This window comes from Macrobrachium nipponense, chromosome 2 (genome assembly GCF_015104395.2).
Source record: "Macrobrachium nipponense isolate FS-2020 chromosome 2, ASM1510439v2, whole genome shotgun sequence".
In the NCBI taxonomy this organism is placed as follows: domain Eukaryota; kingdom Metazoa; phylum Arthropoda; class Malacostraca; order Decapoda; family Palaemonidae; genus Macrobrachium; species Macrobrachium nipponense.
In genome coordinates, this window is record NC_087201.1 from 116,485,616 (window position 1) to 116,506,748 (window position 21,133).

At 36.9% G+C, this 21,133-nt stretch overlaps 1 protein-coding gene across 1 annotated transcript in view; it reads left to right on the forward strand.

The window, feature by feature from the left end:
* Nucleotides 1–17,011: 17,011 nt before the first annotated feature.
* Nucleotides 17,012–21,133, forward strand: part of LOC135221282 (BAI1-associated protein 3-like) — a 464,894-nt gene continuing 460,772 nt past the window's right edge. The window contains exon 1 of the mRNA XM_064259094.1: nt 17,012–17,049. Within this exon, the coding sequence (XP_064115164.1) occupies nt 17,012–17,049 (38 nt within the window). The remainder of the gene's footprint in view (nt 17,050–21,133) is intronic.

The window sequence follows — 21,133 nt, forward strand, 5'->3', positions numbered from 1 at the left end:
CTGATGAAGGAAATAAAAAGTGGTTTGATTGAACAGTGACCAGCGATCCGTCTATCAGTGCCATTGGAGTTAAGGGCGGGATATTGGGGGTGGGGTCTCCAAGGAGGTCTTGGTGAAAAAGAATATCCCATGAAAGAATTAGCAGTGCTGATCGTATGTTACTATATGACCTTTCAGTATCTGCAAAGCCACCTCAGATACCATTCTGTGGAAACAAGAATTAAGTGGGATGGCTGCCTCCCTCTTCAGATTAGTATGATTCTTACAGACATCTGTCACCATTACAAAGGCATGGCCTTTCAGAGATAATATATATATACCAGCAGAAAAGACTAAAGGCTACCTGTATATCGTTCTCATTTAACAAAATGAGATTCGGGAATTGGCAGGATGAGGTTTGAGACAAAAGATCTTAGAGAATGGTTGGTGTCGGGGGACACATAGGTATGTGAAGGCAGATAGTGAGTTCTGTAAGTGGTGTGCACGAATGGAGAATATGAAGAAAACGGCGAGAAAGAATTAATGTAAAAAGAGAAAGAAAAATTGTGCGGGGTTAGGAATTGATGGTTTTATGACAGGCCGTTCGTCCACGATAAAACATTTAAAATTATGGATGTCGAATTGGTTTATGTGGTTTTCCTGTTGATCTGCCATCGTTTAAGGGTAAATAGGCTTAACGCAGAGAAATTATATTTTATAACGTGTGTGTATGTTTGTATATGTTCACAAATAACCGAGACGGTAGACAGTAAGAGCATTGTATTTCGGGTAGTGTCTACACCGCTTCACGAACAGTAATGATTTTGTAAGTATAAAAAAAATTTGTAAGTGACAGAGTTAGGTGATAGAATCTGTTAGGTTCTGACCAGGCTGATTTCTATAAACCCTGTTTTAAAAAAACATATCTGATTTCTGTAAACCCTGTGGCGTGGCAGTTTCATATTGATCCCCTTTTTCGAAAGCGCTTGAAGTAACCGACCTTTAAAAAGAATTTTTAAAACAATTTGCAATATTATGATGCATCTTATTTGATACTCTGGTTGGTGTTATTGTATGATTAAAAATGAACAAAATTTTATATACGTATCTTACCGATCATTAGCGTTTGATTTTTCTTAGGGAAAGGTTTTTTCACCGGAAAAAGCTGCTAAAGGCTTATCACATTCCTTAAAAGCTCCTCAGTGGCGTAATCGGTATGGTCTTGGCCTGCCACCTTGGTTGCCGCGAGTTCGATTCTCGGGCATTCGATTGAGGGGTCAGATATGTGTATTTCTGGTGACAAGTTCACTCTCGACGTGGTTCGGGAGTCAAGTAAAGCCGTTGGTCCCATTGCTGAATAACCACTGGTTCCATGCAACGTAAGAAAACACCATACACGCAAACTTTCCTTAAAGGTATCATGTATTAGTCAGCATCCTTTGTGTTTCCTTTGTCAGTAAACCTTAGTGACCTAAGATCCAATCGGATTAGGGTAGCTGAAAGCAAAAGGATTGTCTCTCCCCGAGGTTTCGCTAATCTTCTTGATGGTATCCAGGCATGGGAATTTTGTTTTATTGCAGCCTGTTTCTTCTAGCTTCTCATTATGGGGACATAAGAAAATCTGATTCTTTTTGTAAAAGCATTTCTTTTTTTATGATTGTTTGGGGTATTCAAGGGAAGACTGTTGCTCACGAATTACATATTTTAGAATCGTCATCGTTATATTCAGGTAAACAAATCTTGAGGGCGTGTGGACGTTAAGTTGCCTGCCCGCCAAGGTTTAATGAGATATTAGGAATGACAATAAAAGGTATGATATATATGTAGCTAAGGAAAATTAACTCAAAGGGAGAAGCACTTTGGACATTTTGCCAGAACTCAGTGTTTAGGAAACTAAAAAATGAGTCGATAACATACAAGGGTTGAGAAGTTTTAACGCAGATCAAGTTTAGTATGATGGAAAGTACGGGTGCCATCAAAGAGCAGGACTAGAATGTTATGCTAGGTAAGGCTTGCCTGATTCAACATAGATTGCTGTGAGCTAATTCGATAACGAAGGATAGAAAGAATCTGGAATTAGAAACGGGCAAATGGATAACGACTTGGAAGCTGAAAAGTGAAGACGCCAAAAGGAGATATTAAGAAATCGTAACAAGTAATCTAGCATCAGAAAGTGCTTGATGGAAGCCGCTAAGAAAGAAAGCATGAAAAAGGGCAGCTGAAGTTTTCGGGAGGTGGGAATGAAGTTGCAGAAGTGCAGTTGAGGCGAAGAAGGAACCGTCGATCTGTGGTGGAGACAGACAGCGGAGAGGAGAGATATGTGGTGGGAGAAGGAGAAGGAGAGGGAGGATGAAAAGCAGGTGGTAAAAGTGTAAGGTAGAAGAGTGACATGAAAGGCATCAGAATATGAGCACAGTAGATGGAGAGAAGCTTTGTTGCATATCGAGAAACGAGAAATGTTGCGTGTATAAGTATAACCAGTGAAATTGGGAATATTCACTTTGGAAATATTGAGGTGCTGGAACGATATAGCTGTATTTTAAAAACCTCATGAAAGAACGAAATAAATATGATATGGCAAACACTGCCATAATAGAGAAGAACGCAATCGCTTAAAGAGGATAAAAGGGTCGCTTCGGGTGATGAAAAATGGAAAAGCCTACGATCATCAGTATATGAAGCGACTTAATAAAAGCAGCAAGAGAGCCAGTCTTCTGTGAGCTTACTAGAATTTATGAAAACCTGATGAAGGAAGAGATGGGACCGGAAGAGCCTTAGAGAAATAGTTTACAAAGGGAAAGGGATAATTCTCTGCTGTGTAGAAATTTTAAGGTGACTAAAATACTTCAGTGTACAATAAAAAGAAAAAAAATTGTGAAAAAGGTGATGGAGAAGATAAGAAAATTTATGCTAAAAAATTGTGGAGCAGGTGATAGAGAAGAAGATAAGAAAGTTTAAGTTAAGTCGATATTTGTCAGCTTGGCTTCAAGTCAGAGAGGACAAGAACAGTAGTAATGCCAAGAGATTATATCACATGTTTGAAGATCTTGGAAATGCGTTGAACTAAGAACAGATACAGTAGATTAAATTGGCATTAGCAAAGAAAGACTCACAAAAACTTTTAAATAAGAACTTGCGTGAAAAATAATTGTACTGCTTATTAATTACGGACTACTGATATCAGTACATTACATAGAGAGAGACAGAGAGAGAGAGAGAGAGAGAGAGAGAGAGCGCTGATGGAGTCCGAAATGATATACGCATATGCTGTGTATCATACGTAATTTGGTATTTATTTTAACGTGAATTAGTATATAGTTCGTTGGTGAGTTACACATACGTTTTTGCCCATTAAATGCACAAGTAGTTAAATGCGTGTTTATGTGATAAACATGTACAGGTGATCTGAAAAATATCCGGTGGATGTCCCACTTTTTCCCCATAGTTCAGATCGGTAGCGTAACCCTAACATAGTTCTTCGTTGGACGAGTTGATTTCGCGCTCGACTACCAATCCGATGGTCCGAAGTTTGATTCTCGGCTCGGCCAACACGGGACCAGAGGAATTTATTTCTGGTGATAGAAATTCATTTCTCGATATAATGTGGTTCGGATCCCACAATAAGCTGTAGGTCCCGTTGCTAGGTAACCAATTGGTTTCTAGCCACGTAAAAATATCTAATCCTTCGGGCCAGCCCTAGGAGAGCTGTTAATCAGCTCAGTGGTCTGGTAAAATTAAGATATACATAGCAATCCTAACCATTGCATATGGTCTGTTTGAAAATTTGCTCGATATTGTTCCGTTAGATTCCGACGTAGCCATACTTTATCATTTGGTGTAGCAGTATTTTTCTCTGCTTACCATTCCCCTAAGCTTTTCGTAATGTTTATCTTATGACATTCTCAAATCCCCTTTGTTATATCAATTATTTTCGGTTACTGCTCAGACATCGATGAACCTTTTCACAGAAACCCAGTACTTTGAAGTACAATGAAATCATAACGTGCGATTAATTATAAAAGCAATGCTATTAAAACCCATTTGGGCAAGAGGTCACCATGAGGTTCGCCAACCTCGCGGAAAACACCCAGGATAATTCGCGAAGTTGGCTGTTTCCAGGATATACCTGGAGGCAGTGGCTCGGATGATCCTCATGGCCACAAGGAACTTGCGGGCCGGTAACTGGCATTCTGCTTACTAACACTGTACTTTTAGTGAAGCTTTATGTAGAATAATGTACCAATTCACGTTGAAACAGATACAAAAATGCGTATGATTTACAATATATACATTCTCTCTCTCTCTCTCTCTCTCTCTCTCTCTCTCTCTCTCTCTCTCTCTCCTCTCTCGTCTCTCTCTCCTCCTCTCTTCTCTCTCTCTCTCTCTCTCGTAATGTTATTTCGACGTCATAAGTCTCTATAATTAGTAATCATTGCTCTTATTTTTCATTCACTCTCGTGGTAATGATCGTTCATATGCCATGAGCGATAATGAGTCGTAAAGTATTCATAGCAGTTATGGTGCATCAAGCGAAGTCGAAGCGAACATTTTTCACAGCCTCGCATCCAGTTGTTGAGATGTGAGCGTTTTGTGTTTTACAGCCCTGCCATTAGTCAGCGGAATTGTATGTGAGAGACACAAGTCACCGATTCGGAAACAAACAGATTCAGTGCACTGCAAATGACGGGCACTTAGTGATATTTATGAGGGAATTTATGGTCTATTTGCTGTTTAATCGCGTAGTTATAGCCTGGTTTTATATTTCAGGCGTTTATCGCCTCTGGTGCAGTCTGGGTTGTACTTTTTTTGGATCGGCGTCATTTGAGAAGATTACTAATCAAGAATTTCTGTTATATATTAAACAGAAACGGAGGAAATTTTTTTAATCTTTTACTTTTCCTGGTTTCGAATATGTTCCTTTGTTTGGTCGTCGCCTGCTGAATGCCATCGTAGATTATTGGACAAATATTTTAAAGCAATTAATTTCTTATCTCTTACCTTGATAGTTGTCTCTAGCATCATCGCTCAATCATCTCATTGTGTATGCTGCATATGAGACATTTCTTAAATCTGGCCATTCTTTATAGGTGCAGCTAGATATACAAGTAATTCTAAGTCCATGCGTTTCCCCATTGAGGTTGCTTAATTGTTTTTTTTTTTCTATTGTGACTAAATTGCAGAATGATTTTTGGAATTTTTTTTGAGCAGTCTGAAATGAATATTTCATTATTTACAACACAAAATTTCCATAGTTATTTTTAAAATAAACTAGATAGAATAGCTAATCAAAAAATTTCACTGAATATCATTCTGTCACATCTGAGAAGTGAATTTCTGTTCATCTAGGTGTACGTTTTGAGAAAACGACAAAAGGAGAAAAATTATTGTATGTTGTTCTCCAAAATTATCATAAATAAACGGGTTTTTGTGGTAAGCACTTTATTCACTAAGAAAACATTCGGCAAATTATAATTCATATATATATGTGTATAAATATACGAGTATATATATATATATATATATATATATATATATATATATATATATATATATATATATATATATATATATATATATATATATATATATATATATATATATATATATTATATATATATAATTGATGATTTCAAGTGCGCGTCCAGATCCATGCACGCGTGCATTAATCAAAATTGCTTATCCCCCCAGTGCCAATTCATTTGCATTTACAGTTTTCGCTTTTTATCCATTTTGCCTCCACCTGGAAAATGGCAGAGAAAGTCGTCTTTTGAGTTGGAAATGCTGTCAGGTGAAACGCCTTTCATGCCGCGCTGCCCCTCGGCTTCTTTAGCAAACAGCGAAGAGGAAGAAAGTTTGCAACCGGGGGCTTGTCTGTGTGCCTCGGCTAAGGGAGAGCTGTGAGCGTCCGTGCGTCGTTTCGTCTGCTTAGCTATTGTTCTGTAGGCCGTGTGAGCCTGAGGCCTAATGCGATAATCTAATCTGAGCTTCCACATTTCCCAACTTGCAACAGAAGTTAGACCGAGGACTAGAGGTTGGTGGTTGGGAATAAGAAAGTCCGTGGACTGGGGCGTTAGGAGTTCTCTTTGTGCTTAATAGAATTGTAACTATGTATATGTTGTTTTATTCTATAGTACTTTAGTTCCATCACTTGCTTATTCATTCTTTACCTTTATATATACAAGTATATATATATATATATATAATATATATATATTATATATATATATATTGTGAAGGATATTTTGCAGTAAAATCACAACATTTATTACCTATACCAAGTTTAGGAAACTAAAACAGAAAAAAAACAAGTAAACAAACAGCGAGTTGCTCGGAAGTGTACAATGTGTATACCTGAAAGAGCTCCTCTAAAGCACTGTTTCATCTGATTATTTTGTGGGCATAATTGTGTAAGACCCTTAGAATCTCATTCCCTATACCATTTTATGATTATCTGGACCAGCAGACATTGCGAACACGCTTACTTCTCGTTTACTCAGCAGCTTAAATGAGTCAAAGATGTTGCCGTGAGCCTCACGGGAAGATCTTCATTTGCAGCTTTCAGGGGAAACATCCTTCTACGAAGAGGTGAATATGCAACCATCCAACAGATTCAACTGTGCCTTACATTATGACTTTTTATGTATAGGAAAGCTTAACTCTTTTTATCACAGCAATATCCATGTAGTTATGTTTACTACACACGTGATAACAGTCAACTTCAAATTGACTGCAAAATATCCTTCGCAATAAATCTGGTTTATATTCCCCAATTTGTTTATTATATATTTAAATTTAGTAATTTAGTAATATATTAAAAATGTGTTTTCATCTTTCACCTTTCATTCCGGGATGCTCTGAAGCGTCGCGACTGCAGGACACGTCAGTTCATTTCTGCTGAATTCTCTTCATTACAATTTCAACGAACTCAGGACCATAGATATAGAGGGGAATCAATCTATATCTGTGCTCAGGGCTTTCTGTACATGATTTCGAGATGCGTATGTCAGTTGATCTTTTTTATTTTCTTCTTTTTTTACACTGGCTCCCGTACAGTAAATGATTTATGTTATTTTTAATAATTGTCATTATAATCATACTTATCTTTATAGTAACGATAACTGATCAATAACCGTCGAAAATGCAGTGACCCGATTTAGCCCTTCAAATTAACAGATCAAGGGTCTTTGTCACAAAGCCTATTTGCCTTCCTGATTACTGGTTTGATGGGTAGAATTGAGTGGAATACGTTTTCAGTCTCTCTCTCTCTCTCTCTCTCTCTCTCTCTCTCTCTCTCTCTCTCTCTCTCTCTCTCTCAGGAATACCATTTCCCTTTCATTAGTTCCCCAATACGGTTCTGCTATTAGAAATTTGTCAGACAAATAGTTATGTAAGAAATGTGTATAAATCTGAGAGCTTCTTCGAAGCCTTGTTATTGGAGGTACTTGACATGCAAAATTGCGGGTGAAGAATTTACAGTTTACCCTTTGATGGTCGTTTTCTTTCATGAATTATATATATTTTTTCCTTTATTTTATTTCCTTTTGTTTGTCGATGTTGTTCATTTTCTCTTTAACTGACATTTCATTTCCGCTCGTATTTCGGGTAATCTGTGTCTAGGTGTCACAAGCTAGTGAATATTTTTGCCACTGGATCTCACTTCCGGGAACAGTGAAGCTTTAGGTTGAAGACGAGGTGGAATAAGAATTGCACGGTTTCATAGCCCTGCGAGTTCCACGTTGGCCGAGTGCTGTTCGCGCTCGGCTACCAATCCGGTGGTCCGAAGTTCGATTCTCGGCTCGGCCAACGCGGAGCCAGAGGAATATATTTCTGGTGATAGAAAGTCATTTCTCGATACAATGTGGTTCGGATCCCACAATAAGCTGTAAGTCCCGTTGCTAGGTAACCAATTGGTTCCTAGTCACGTAAATATATCTAATCCTTCGGGCCAGCCCTAGGAGAGCTGTTAATCAACTCAGTGGTCTGGTAAAACTAAGATATACTTAACTTCATAGCCCTGCGTTTTCATCTCGGAGTTCTAAGGAATAGTTCTCAGTGCTTCAAGTATTTGCAAAGGGCTAAACCCTTTCTCTGTCCTCACAGGGTTACTTGTGCTCTGACTGACTGGCGTTGATGGCGATCTGACTTGGTTCGGTGCTATCCTCTTTTATAATCCTTGCTAAGGGAATTGTGATATAAACAAAATATACGACTATACGGATTATGAGTTAACTTCAGTAAAATATACGAGGAGTACTTGAATCTGGAAATTAGCTTTCGGCAGCGCCTTGCAAGGTTATAGATGTTACAGAGAATATGTGAAATCCATGGATTTCACGAAATGCACATGGCATATGTGAAATAACCAATTAGCATAGGATCTTTTGATCCCACAGGGCTAGTACTAAACACGGCAGAATACATTTGACTCCCAATGAGCTAGTAATAAACCCAGCGAAATACATTTGACTCCCCAGGAGCTAATACAAACATGGCAAAATACATTTGACTCCCCAGAAGGTACTACTAAACACAACGAAATACATTTGACTTCCTAGGAGCTAGTATTAAATATGGCAAAATGCATTTGATTCCCCAGAAGCTAGTACTAAACACAGCGAAATACATTTGACTTCCTAGGAGCTAGTATTATTTAAAGCGAAATACATTTGACTCCCCAGAAGCTACTACTAAACACAGCAAAATACATTTGACTTCCTAGGAGCTAGTATTAAACACGGCGAAATGCATTTGATTCCCCAGAAGCTAGTACTAAACACAGCAAAATACATTTGGCTTCCTAGGAGCTAGTGTTAAACACGGCAAAATACATTTGACTTCCTAGAAGCTAGTATTAAACACGGCGAAATACATTTGACTTCCTAGGAGCTAGTATTAAACACAGAGAAATACATATGACTTCCTAGGAGCTAGTATTAAACACGGAGAAATACATTTGACTTAATAGGAGCTAGTATTAAACACGGCAAAATACATTTGATTCCCCAGGAGAAAGTACTAAACACAGAGAAATACATTAAATTAAGTAATTAACAGGCAAAATTACCAAATTTGATTCCCCCGGAGGATGTAACTAAACCACAAGAGAAATACATGAAAACTTCCTAGGAGGCTAAGAAATAAATAAAAACACCGGCGAAAATATATTTGATTTCCTAGTATTAAACACGGAGGAAATAACATTGAATTCCTAGGAGCTAGCATTAAACACGGAGAAATACATTTGACTTCCTAGGAGACCTAGCATTAAAACCGAAAATTATTTTGACTTCCTAGGGCTAGATTAACCACAGGCAGACATTTGACTTCCTAGGGGAGCTAGCATAAACAAAGGAGAAATACATTTGACTTCCTAGGAACTAGCATTAAACACAAAGAAATACATTTGACTTCCTAGGAGCTAGTATTAAACATGGAGAAATACATTTGACTTCCTAGGAGCTGATATTAAAAACGGTGAAATACATTTGACTTCCTAGGAGCTAGTATTAAACACGGAGAAATACATTTGACTTCCTTGGAGCTAGCATTAAACACGGTTAAATACATTTGACTTCCTAGGAGCTAGCATTAAACACGTCGAAATACATTTGACTTCCTAGGAGCTAGCATTAAACACGGAGAAATACATTTGACTTCCTAGGAGCTAGCATTAAACACAAAGAAATACATTTGACTTCCTAGGAGCTAGTATTAAACACGGCGAAATACTTTTGACTTCCTAGGTGCTAGTATTAAACACAGCAAAATACATTTGACTTCCTAGGAGCTAGCATTAAACACGGAGAAATACTTTTGACTTCCTAGGAGCTAGTATTAAACACAGAGAAATACATTTGACTTCCTAGGAGCTAGCATTAAACACAGAGAAATATATTTGACTTCCTTGGAGCTAGTATTAAACACGGCAAGATACATTTGACTTCCTAGGAGCTAGTATCAAACACGGAGAAATACATTTGACTTCCTAGGAGCTAGTATTAAACACGGAGAAATACATTTGCCTTCTTAGGAGCTAGGATTAAACACGGAGAAATATATTTGATTTCCTAGGAGCTAGTATTAAACACGGAGAAATACATTTGACTTCCTAGGGGCTAGCATTAAACACGGAGAAATACATTTGACTTCCTAGGAGCTAGCATTAAACATGGAGAAATACTTTTGACTTCCTAGGAGCTAGCATTAAACACAGAGAAATACATTTGACTTCCTAGGAGCTAGCATTAAACATGGAGAAATACATTTGACTACCTAGGAGCTGGTATTAAACACGGCAAAATACATTTGACTTCCTAGGAGCTAGTATTAAACACGGAGAAATACAGTTGACTTCCTAGGAGCTAGCATTAAACACGGAGAAATACACTTGGCTTCCTAGGAGCTAGCATTAAACACGGCAAAATACATTTCACTTCCTAGGAGCTAGCATTAAACACGGAGAAATACATTTGACTTCCTAGGAGTTAGCATTAAACTAAGAGAAATACATTTGACTTCCTAGGAGCTAGTATTAAAAACGGCGAAATACATTTGACTTCCTAGGAGCTAGTATTAAACACAGCAAAATACATTTGACTTCCTAGGAGCTAGTATTAAACACGGCGAAATACATTTGACTTCCTAGGAGCTAGTATTAAACAAAGCGAAATACATTTGACTTCCTAGGAGTTAGTATTAAACATGGCGAAATACATTTGACTTCCTAGCAGCTAGTATTAAACACGGAGAAATACATTTGACTTCCTAGGAGCTAGTATCAAACACGGCAAAATATATTTGACTTCCTAAGGGCTAGTATTAAACATGGAGAAATACATTTGACTTCCTAGGAACCAGTATTAAACATGGCAAAATAAATTTGACTTCCTAGGAGCTAGTATTAAACACAGCGAAATACATTTGACTTCCTAGGAATTATTATTAAACACGGCAAAATACATTTGACTTCTTAGGAGCTCGTATTAAACACGGAGAAATACATTTGACTTCCTAGGAATTATTATTAAACACAGCAAAATACATTTGACTTCTTAGGAGCTCGTATTAAACACGGAGCAATACATTTGACTTCCTAGGAGGTATTATTAAACACGGAGAAATACATTTGACTTCCTAGGAGCTAGTATTAAACACGGCAAAATACATTTGACTTCCTAGGAGCTAGTATTAAACACAGCAAAATACATTTGACATCCTAGGAGCTAGTATTAAACACGGTGAAATACATTTGACTTCCTAGGAGCTAGTATTAAACACAGAGAAATATATTTGACTTACTAGGAGCTAGTATTAAACACAGAGAAATACATTTGACTTCCTAGGAGCTGATATTAAACACAGCGAAATACATTTGATTTCCTAGGAGCTAGTATTAAACACGGAGAAATACATTTGATCTCTTAGGAGCTAGTATTAAACACTGAGAAATACATTTGACTTCCTAGGAGCTAGTATTAAACACGGAGAAATACATTTGACTTCCTAGGAGCTAGTATTAAAAACGGTGAAATACATTTGACTTAATAGGAGCTAGTATTAAACATCGAGAAATACATTTGACTTCATAGTAGCTAGTATTAAACACAGCGAAATATATTTGACTCCCCAGGAGAAAGTACTAAACGCAGAGAAATACATTTGACTTCCTAGGAGCTAGTATTAAACACGGAGAAATACATTTGACTTCCTAGGAGCTAGTATTAAACACAGAGAAATGCATTTGACTCCATAGGAACTAGCATTAAACATGGAGAAAAACATTTGACTTCCTAGGAGCTAGTATTAAACACAGCGAAATGCATTTGACTTCCTAGGAGCTAGTATTAAACACAGCGAAATACATTTGATTTCCTAGGAGCTAGCATTAAAAATGGAAAAATACATTTGACTTCCTAGGAGCTAGTATTAAACATCGAGAAATACATTTGACTTACTAGGAGCTAGTATTAAACACAGAGAAATACATTTGACTTCCTAGGAGCTAGTATTAAACACGGAGAAATACATTTGACTTCCTAGGAGCCAGTATTAAACATGGCAAAGTACATTTGACTTCTTGGGAGCTAGTATTAAGGACAACGAAATACATTTGACTTCCTAGGAGTTAGTATTAAACATGGCAAAATACATTTGACTTCCTAGGAGCTAGTATTAAACACAGCAAAATACATTTGACTTCCTAGGAGCTGGTATTAAACACGGAGAAATACATTTGACTTCCTAGGAGCTAGTATTAAACACAGCAAAATACATTTGACTTCCTAGGAGCTAGTGTTAAACACAGCAAAATACATTTGACTTCCTAGGAGCTAGTATTAAACAGTGAAATACATTTGACTTCCTAGGAGCTAGTATTAAATACAGCGAAATACATTTGACTTCCTAGGAGCTAGTATTAAACACAGCAAAATACATTTGATTTCATAGGAGCTAGTATTAAACTCAGCGAAATACATTTGACTCCCTAGGAGCTAGTATTAAACACAGCAAAATACATTTGACTTCCTAGGAGCTAGTATTAAACACTGCGAAATATATTGGACTTACTAGGAGCTATTATTAAACACAGCAAAATACATTTGACTTACTAGGAGCTAGTATTAAACACAGCGAAATACATTTGATTTCCTAGGAGCTAGTATTAAACACAGCGAAAATACATTTGACTACTATGGACTAGGTATTAAAACACAGCAAAATACATTGACTTTTTTCCTAGGAAAAAAAAGCTAGGGGGTATTAAACACAGGCGAATACATTTTTTTTTTTTTTTTGACTCCTTGGAGCTAGTATTAAACACACCGAAATACATTTGACTTCCTAGGAGCTAGTATTAAACACACCGAAATACATTTGACTTCCTAGGAGCTAGTATTACACACAGCGAAATACATTTGACTTACTAGGAGCCAGTATTAAACACAGTGAAATACATTTGACTTACTATGAGCTAGTATTAAACACAGCAAAATACATTTGACTTCCTAGGAGCCAGTATTAAACACAGAGAAATACATTTGACTTCCTAGGAGCTAGTATTAAACACAGCGAAATTTTACATTTGAAAACTTCCTAGGGAGTTTAGTATTAAAAAACACAGCAAAAAAAATACATTTGACTTTCTAGGGAGCTAGTTATTAAACACAGCGAAATACATTTTGCCTTCATAGGAGCTTAGTATTAACATGGAGAAAATAACATTGACTTCCTAGGATCAGTATTAAACACCAGCGAAATACCCATTGACTTTCCTAGGAGCTAGTATTAAACACAGCGAAATACATTTGACTTCCTAGGAGCTAGTATTAAACACAGCGAAATACAATTGACATCCTAGGAGCTACTATTAAACACGGCAAAATACATTGGACTTCCTAGGAGCTAGTATTAAACACGGCGAAATATATTTGACTTCCTAGGAGCTAGTATTAAACACAGCAAAATACATTTGACTTCCTAGGAGCTAGTATTAAACACGGAGAAATACATTTGACTTCCTAGGAGCTAGTATTAAACACAGCGAAATACATTTGACTTCCTAGGAGCTAGTATTAAACACAGCAAAATACATTTGACTTCCTAGGAGCTAGTATTAAACACGGAGAAATACATTTGACTTCCTAGGAGCTAGTATTAAACACAGCGAAATACATTTGACTTCCTAGGAGCTAGTATTAAACACAGCAAAATACATTTGACCTCTTATGAGCTAGTATTAAACACGGAGAAATACATTTGACTTTCTAGGAGCTAGTAATTAACACAGCGAAATACATTTGACTCCACAGGAGAAAGTACTAAACACAGAGAAATACATTTGACTTCCTAGGAGCTAGTATTAAACACGGCGAAATACATTTGACTTCCTAGGAGCTAGTATTAAACATGGAGAAATACATTTGCCTTCCTAGGAGCTAGCATTAAACACGGAGAAATACATTTGAATTCCTAGGAGCTAGTATGAAACACGGCAAAATACATTTGACTTCCTAGGAGCTAGTATTAAACACAGCAAAATACATTTGACTTCCTAGGAGCTAGTATTAAACACAGCAAAATACATTTGACTTCCTAGGAGCTAGTATTAAACAGTGAAATACATTTGACTTCCTAGGGCAAGTTAATTAAAACACAGCCGAAATACATTGATTCCTAGGAAGTAGTATTAAACCACGGGAGAAATACTTTTGACTTCCTAGAGCTAGTATGAAACACAGCGAAATACATTTGACTTCCTAGAGGCTCGTATTAAAACACAGCAAAATACATTTGACTTCCTTAGGAGCTAGTATAAACAGTGAATAATATTTGACTTCCTAGGAGCTGTATTAAACATGCAAAATCATTTTACTTCCAGGGCGGAGTATTAAACTGGAGAAATATGAAACTTCCCTAAGGAGCTAGTTATTAAACAAGGAGAAATACATTTGACTTCCTAGGAGCTAGTATGTAAACACGCAAATACATTTGACTTCCTAGGAGCTGGTTATTAAACACAGGCAAAATTACATTTGACTTCCTATGAGCTGTATTAAACCAGCAAAATACATTTGACTTCCTAGGAGCTAGTATTAAACAGTGATACTTTGATCCTAGGAGCAAGTATTAAACACAGCAAAATACATTTGACTTCCTAGGGAGCTAGTATAAACAACGGGAGAAATACAATTTGACTTCCTAGGAGCTAGTTAATTAAATACAGCAGATACATTTTGACTTCCTAGGAGCGAGTATTAAACACAAAGCCAAAATACATTTTGACTTCCTAGGCTAGTATTAAACACAGCAAACAATATTTTGGACTTCCTAGGAGCTAGTATTAAACAGTGAAATACATTTGACTTTCACCGCCAGGAGCTAGTATGAAACAAGGCAAAATACATTTGACTTCCTAGGAGCTGTATTAACACAGCAAAATCAATTATGGATTCTAGGAGCTGTAGTATTAAACACAGGCAGAAAATACATTTTGACTTCCTTGGAGCCTAGGTAGTTAAACAGTGAAATACGGATTTGGACGTTCCTTAGGAAAGCAAGTATTAAACACGCGGAAATACCATTTGAATTCCTTAGGAGCCTAGGTATTTAACACCATGAGAAATACATTGAACTTCGCTGGAGGCTAGTAAATAACAAGCGGGGCAAACATTAACATTTGCTGCTGGAGCAGTATTAAACACAGCCAGAATTACCATTGATTCCAGGAGCATAAGATATTAACACAGCAAAATTACAATCTATGACTTCGCCTAGGAGTAGGTATTATCAGTTTGAAATTACATTTGACTTCCTAGGAGCCTAGTATTTAACAACAGGCAAATGAAATTGTGACTCCTCAGGAGGAAATACCTTAAACACCAAGAATAATTTGGACTTCCTAGGAGGCTTAGTATTAAGGAAAACCAACGAAAATACATTTGGACTTTGCCCTAGGAGCAGTATTTAAACACAGACAAATACATTTGACTTAATAGGAGCTAGGTATTAAAACCACAGCAAAATACTTTGACTTTCCAGGAGCTAGTATTAATTAGTGAAATACTTTGACTTCCTAGGAGCTCGTATTAAACCCGCAAAATACATTTGACGCCTCAGGAGACAGTATCTAAAACACACAAATACATTTGACTTCCATGTGGAGCTAGTATTAAGGACAACGAAATACATTTGACTTCCTATGAGCTTTAATTAAACACAGAGAAATCCATTTGACTCTGCGGAGCTAGTATAAACACAGCAAAATACATTTGACTTACTATGAGCTAGTATTAAACACAGCCAAAAATAATGTGACTTACTAGGAGCTAGTATTAAACACAGCAAATACATTGCTCCTCAGGAGAAAGTACTAAACACAACGAAATACATTTGACTTCCTAGGAGCTAGTATTAAGGACAACGAAATACATTTGACTTCCTAGGAGCTAGTATTAAACACAGAGAAATACATTTGACTTCCTAGGTGCTAGTATTAAACACAGCGAAATACATTTGATTCCCCAGGAGAAAGTACTAAATACAATGAAATACATTTGACTTCCTAGGAGCTAGTATTAAACACAGCGAAATACATTTGATCCTAGGTGCTAGTATTCAAACACAGCGAATACAATTTGATTCCCAGAGGAGAAAGACTAATCCAATGAATACGATTTGGAATGCCTAGGAGGTATTAAACACAGCGAAATACATTTGACTCCCCACGAAAAAGTACTAAACAAAGCAAAATACATTTGACATCCTAGGAGCTAATATTAAACACAGCAAAATACATTTGACTTCCTAGGAGCTAGTATTAAACACAGCAAAATACATTTGACTTCCTAGGAGCTAGTATTAAAGACAGCGAAATACATTTGACTTTCTAGGAGCTAGTATTAAATACAGAGAAATACACATTTGACTTCCTAGGAGCTAGTATTAAACACAGCAAAATATATTTGACTTCTTATGAGCTAGTATTAAACACGGAGAAATACATTTGACTTTCTAGGAGCTAGTAATTAACTTAGCGAAATACATTTGACTCCACAGGAGAAAGTACTAAACACAGCGAAATACAGTTGACTCCCCTGGAACTAATATTGAATATGGCAAAATACATTTGACTTCCCAGGATAAAGTATTAAACATGGTGAAATACATTTGACTCCCCAAGAGCTAGAATTAAACACACTGAAATACATTTGACTCCCCAGGAACTAATAATAAACACAGCGAAATACAGTTGACTCCCCAGGAGCTAATACTGTTATGGTGAAATACATTTGACTCCCCAGGAGCTAGTACTAAACCCGGCGAAGCAGTGTAGATGAATCAGTTTCACCATGTTTAGTACTAGCCCTCGGGGTTCAAATGTTCCTAAGCGAATTGATCATTTCACATACTTCTTAGGGATTTCGTGAAATCCCAGATTTCACATATTCAAAGTGACAAATACATATTTTGCTGTATTGGCGTTATCCGTTCTTTGTGAACACAAGCTAGACATGGATATTTTTTTTTAAGCGTGATGAAGTCCAATACTGGTTACAAACTCACCATGCACAGGTAGGGCGATGAACCTTCATCAGTTGACAGTAATTTAGCTGATCCCGTTCATATACATTTATATCCTCCTCACGTCAGTCCTTGGGACTAGGTACTTTTATAACTATTGTAAAATCATCACCTAAAGGTAGTATGAAGTCAGCGGATCTCAAAGATATGCAGAATTTACCCTGAATTATTTCATGAGCGACTTTTGTTCACGTATCTTTTTCTCTTATTGTAAATAGCGCCTTTTCCTCGTAGAAAAAATAACAGGTAATATGGTATGCAATGTACACGCAGCGGGAGACTGTTGTTGAACTAGAGCGAGGCACATGGACAGATTATTGACACACAAGTGTTATATATAATATATATAGATATATATATATATATATATATATATATATATATATATATATGTGTGTGTGTGTGTGTGTGTGTGTGTGTGTGTGCGTGTGTGTGTGCGTATGTATGTATGTATCGTGTGTGTATTTTTGGTAGAGATACCCCTAACCAGGAAACCGTTATGTACGTTAAAAAGCGTATATAAAGATGACTTTTGTGTTTGTTTATAAATAGATGTGGCGTGTTATCATTTGGGGGGAGTGCATCCTCTAAAAGTACCTTCTGTGTATCAAAGGGAATTTCTTGCCTTTTGCCGTTTCATAATTTCCGCGAATGGCAAATGCTAATGTAATTAGGCAAAACAATGGAGATGTGGATCCGGAGATTCACGGAAATTGCACTGTGGCCTTATTATGCATATAGCCGGGAGACCTCGTGCCAGACCCACTCATTTTTTTCCGGTCATATCATAAAGGTCGTGTCCAAAATTTTTTAGGGAAATTGCCACTTCTGCAATTTTTGCGTCTGCATTCTCAGCTCTAATAACCATGTTCTGGCATTTTGCTTATTTACCTACTGTTATGCTATTTTTATGTAAATGTTCATCATATGAATTTTTTCTAGATTAAATTGTATTGAAAATTTCTACAATAAGTTGGATTATTTTTCATGTTTATGTACTCTGGAGAAGAAATAACTTGAGTGAACAGAAGTAAAACACTTTTTTTATGGTTTTGTAAAGGATTTGTACAATATAAGTATAAAATCATTAACTAATGGTGATTGATTTCTTGTTACAATATGCTTTATGAAGTGATTTTGTGTAAGGTCAAGTTCCTTTCGATATCGGCCGTTCACAGTGCGAAGAGAAAGGATCACATGTAAGGAATTCTGTCCCTACCTTTGTATTTTCTGTCATTAAACCTTTCACCGTTGTAAAAGCTTGTGCTCATAATCAAGAGGAAAGTGCACCAACACTTTCTTGCCGCTGAATATTCCTGAACGGAAAGTTAGGGTCGTCTCAGTCTCATCTTTACTCCATAATCTCACCGGAATTGGGGCAAGACACTTGAATTGTGCAGTGTGTGTTGGAAGTTGGTTCACCCCAATTCCGGTGAGATTATAGAGTACAGCTGAGACTGAGACGACCCTAACTTTCCGTATAGAAATATTCAGCGGCAAGAAAGTGTTGGTACAATTTCCTCTTGATTATGAACACAAACGTTTAAAATGGTGAAAGGGTTAATGACTAAGGAAATACAAAGTTAGGGACAGAATTCCTTACATATTATCCTTTCTTTTCTCACTGTGAACGCCCGATATCGAAAGGAACTTGACCTTACTCACGATCACTTCATTAAGCGTATTGTAACAAGAAATTTATCACCATTATTTAATAATCTTTTATATATTGTACAAACCCTTTTCAAAACAATACAAAAAAAGTCTTTTTTATTTCTGTTCACTTAAGTTATTTCCTATTTAGACTAAGTACATAAAAATGAAAAAAATTAACTTATTGCAGAAATGTTTTGTACAATTTAATTTTCTATACAATTTTAGATTTAATTCTTATACAATTTTAGATTTAATTCTTATACAATTTTAGATTTAATTTTCTATTAAATTTTAGATACTTATAGATAATTTCTTTTCTCAAAGCTTATAGAGACGTGAGTTTGCCTCTCGGGGTTGTATGAATCATCGGTCACAATATCATTTCCTGAATTCGCAAATCTCTGTCTGCATAGATTTGTCTGGATTACCCAAAGCATTCTCTTGATGTAGTCTTATCTGATAGACCTCGCTCTAGTTTTTCTATTTTCTTCTAATTCATTTACCCTCAAAGCCAGGAATACGAAAAATAAGTAATCCTCCCCGACGACCGTCGTATTAAAGGAAGCAAGTGAAAATGAAGGAAGGAGAACTGGCCGGAGCCCAGGTCGCGGAAGTGAAAGACGCTCAAATGCAAAGCTCCACATCAAAGGCGACTGGGAGAAGCCTTCGTATCCCTCTGCATGCATTTTAATGAGGAACATCGACGTCGCTCTTTTAAAAGAAAAGCCACTGTATTGTCTCAAGATTAAAGTGTCATTGAAAATATCTCTCTCTCTCTCTCTCTCTCTCTCTCTCTCTCTCTCTCTCTCTCTCTCTCTTATCTTCAAAGCACCTGGTTTTCTGTCAACCTTATTAAACTTAAGAAAATATTATAAGAGGTTGTGGGTCAACCTTATGACTTACACTGTCGATAAAAAATACAATTTACTTTCCAGTAATGTTGCAGAGACGTCAGTTATCAGTTTATACAGTTTTTCTGGTGGAGCCTAAGTATCGAAATTTTCACTTCATAACAGATACAGAGAAAAAGATTGTCATCTTTCATGTAAGAAATAGTGGAAATGCTTAACGTTGGGCTGAACAGTTCCATGTTGATGGACGCATTATTCAGACTTGCGAGGAAATCCAGCCCTTATGGAGCAGACAAGAGTTAAATGTTTCTTCTGGTAGAATTTTATTCAAACATGTCAACGTGAAAGCTACTGTGATTATCACTAAGGATCATAGTCCAAGGAGTGTCCTAGCCATTTGAAAAATCAAACTTCAGGGAAATTTGTTAAATTACCGCCATATTTCGTGTAGATTTGGCCTAAGAATTGATTAAAAGGTGTAATAGAAAGTTGAAGGTGTCTTTTCAAATGATTTAAGTCGGCTTGCAGGACCACAATCATGCATCATATAGCATTTTCAGAAAGCCCTCTTTCATAATGTGAACCTTCATTATTTGTTTGTTGTTATACAAGAGGGTCAGTCCATTGTACTTATAATGCAAGCTCCCTCAGTTCGCTTAGTGACCAAAGGCTGTATAATCCAGCAGTGCAGGCAGATCTTGCACCAAAACGTTGCTGTTAGAAGGTGGCCGTCTTGGAAAATGAGCGCCTCGCTAGAAATTCAAGTGGGTGGAACAGTATTCTTTTACACTGGCACGTGTGGCTTCTTCCCGTCAATTTCGTGCTTGTATCGCCATCTAAACGATTATACTAGTATCTGCCTCACAACTTCCTAACCCTACTTACCTCTCCACGATACCCGCCAGATTTAAAAAAAATCTTAGATGAAAATATAAGTTTGGCTAATACCATTAAGCTAAAGTTGACATAGTAAGGTTCTTGGCACAGCAGAATGACAGGATTATAGTCATTGGATAACAGTGGACGAAAGTGTAAACCCTGTTCGCTGCGGTAAAGAAGGAAATGGAAAAAGACCCTAGACAATTTTAGCGACCATTCAGTACCTCTAGATTGTCACAGCTTGCGCTGGAAATGTAGTATGTGAGAACCATTTTTACTTAAATAAGCTTCCATATTATTCATGTGGTGACGCCAGTCTTAGTAGCCATAATGAACCGGTCAACACATTTTATAAAAATCACTCCATGAAACATTCAATTGTTAATCGCTTGTAGGTGAGAGCATGAAAAAGTCAGTGTCCTCTCCAAGGCCAGGCCAGAAAGAGAGGGAGAAGCCTGTAGGTAAAAAGGCGACAGAGAGCGGAGTCTAATCCCGAACAAATGGGTAGACTATCTTTTAGAAAGACTGAATGTTATGAGAATTTATGAAATTATGAGAATCTAGGAAAACAGAATAGGTGAGAGAATTCCGTGACAGAAACCGAAGACACATTTATGAACAAGCCAGTTATAAGACTAATGACGTTTGTGCTTAAATCTGGAGAATATGTGTTGTGCGTTACCTGGCGA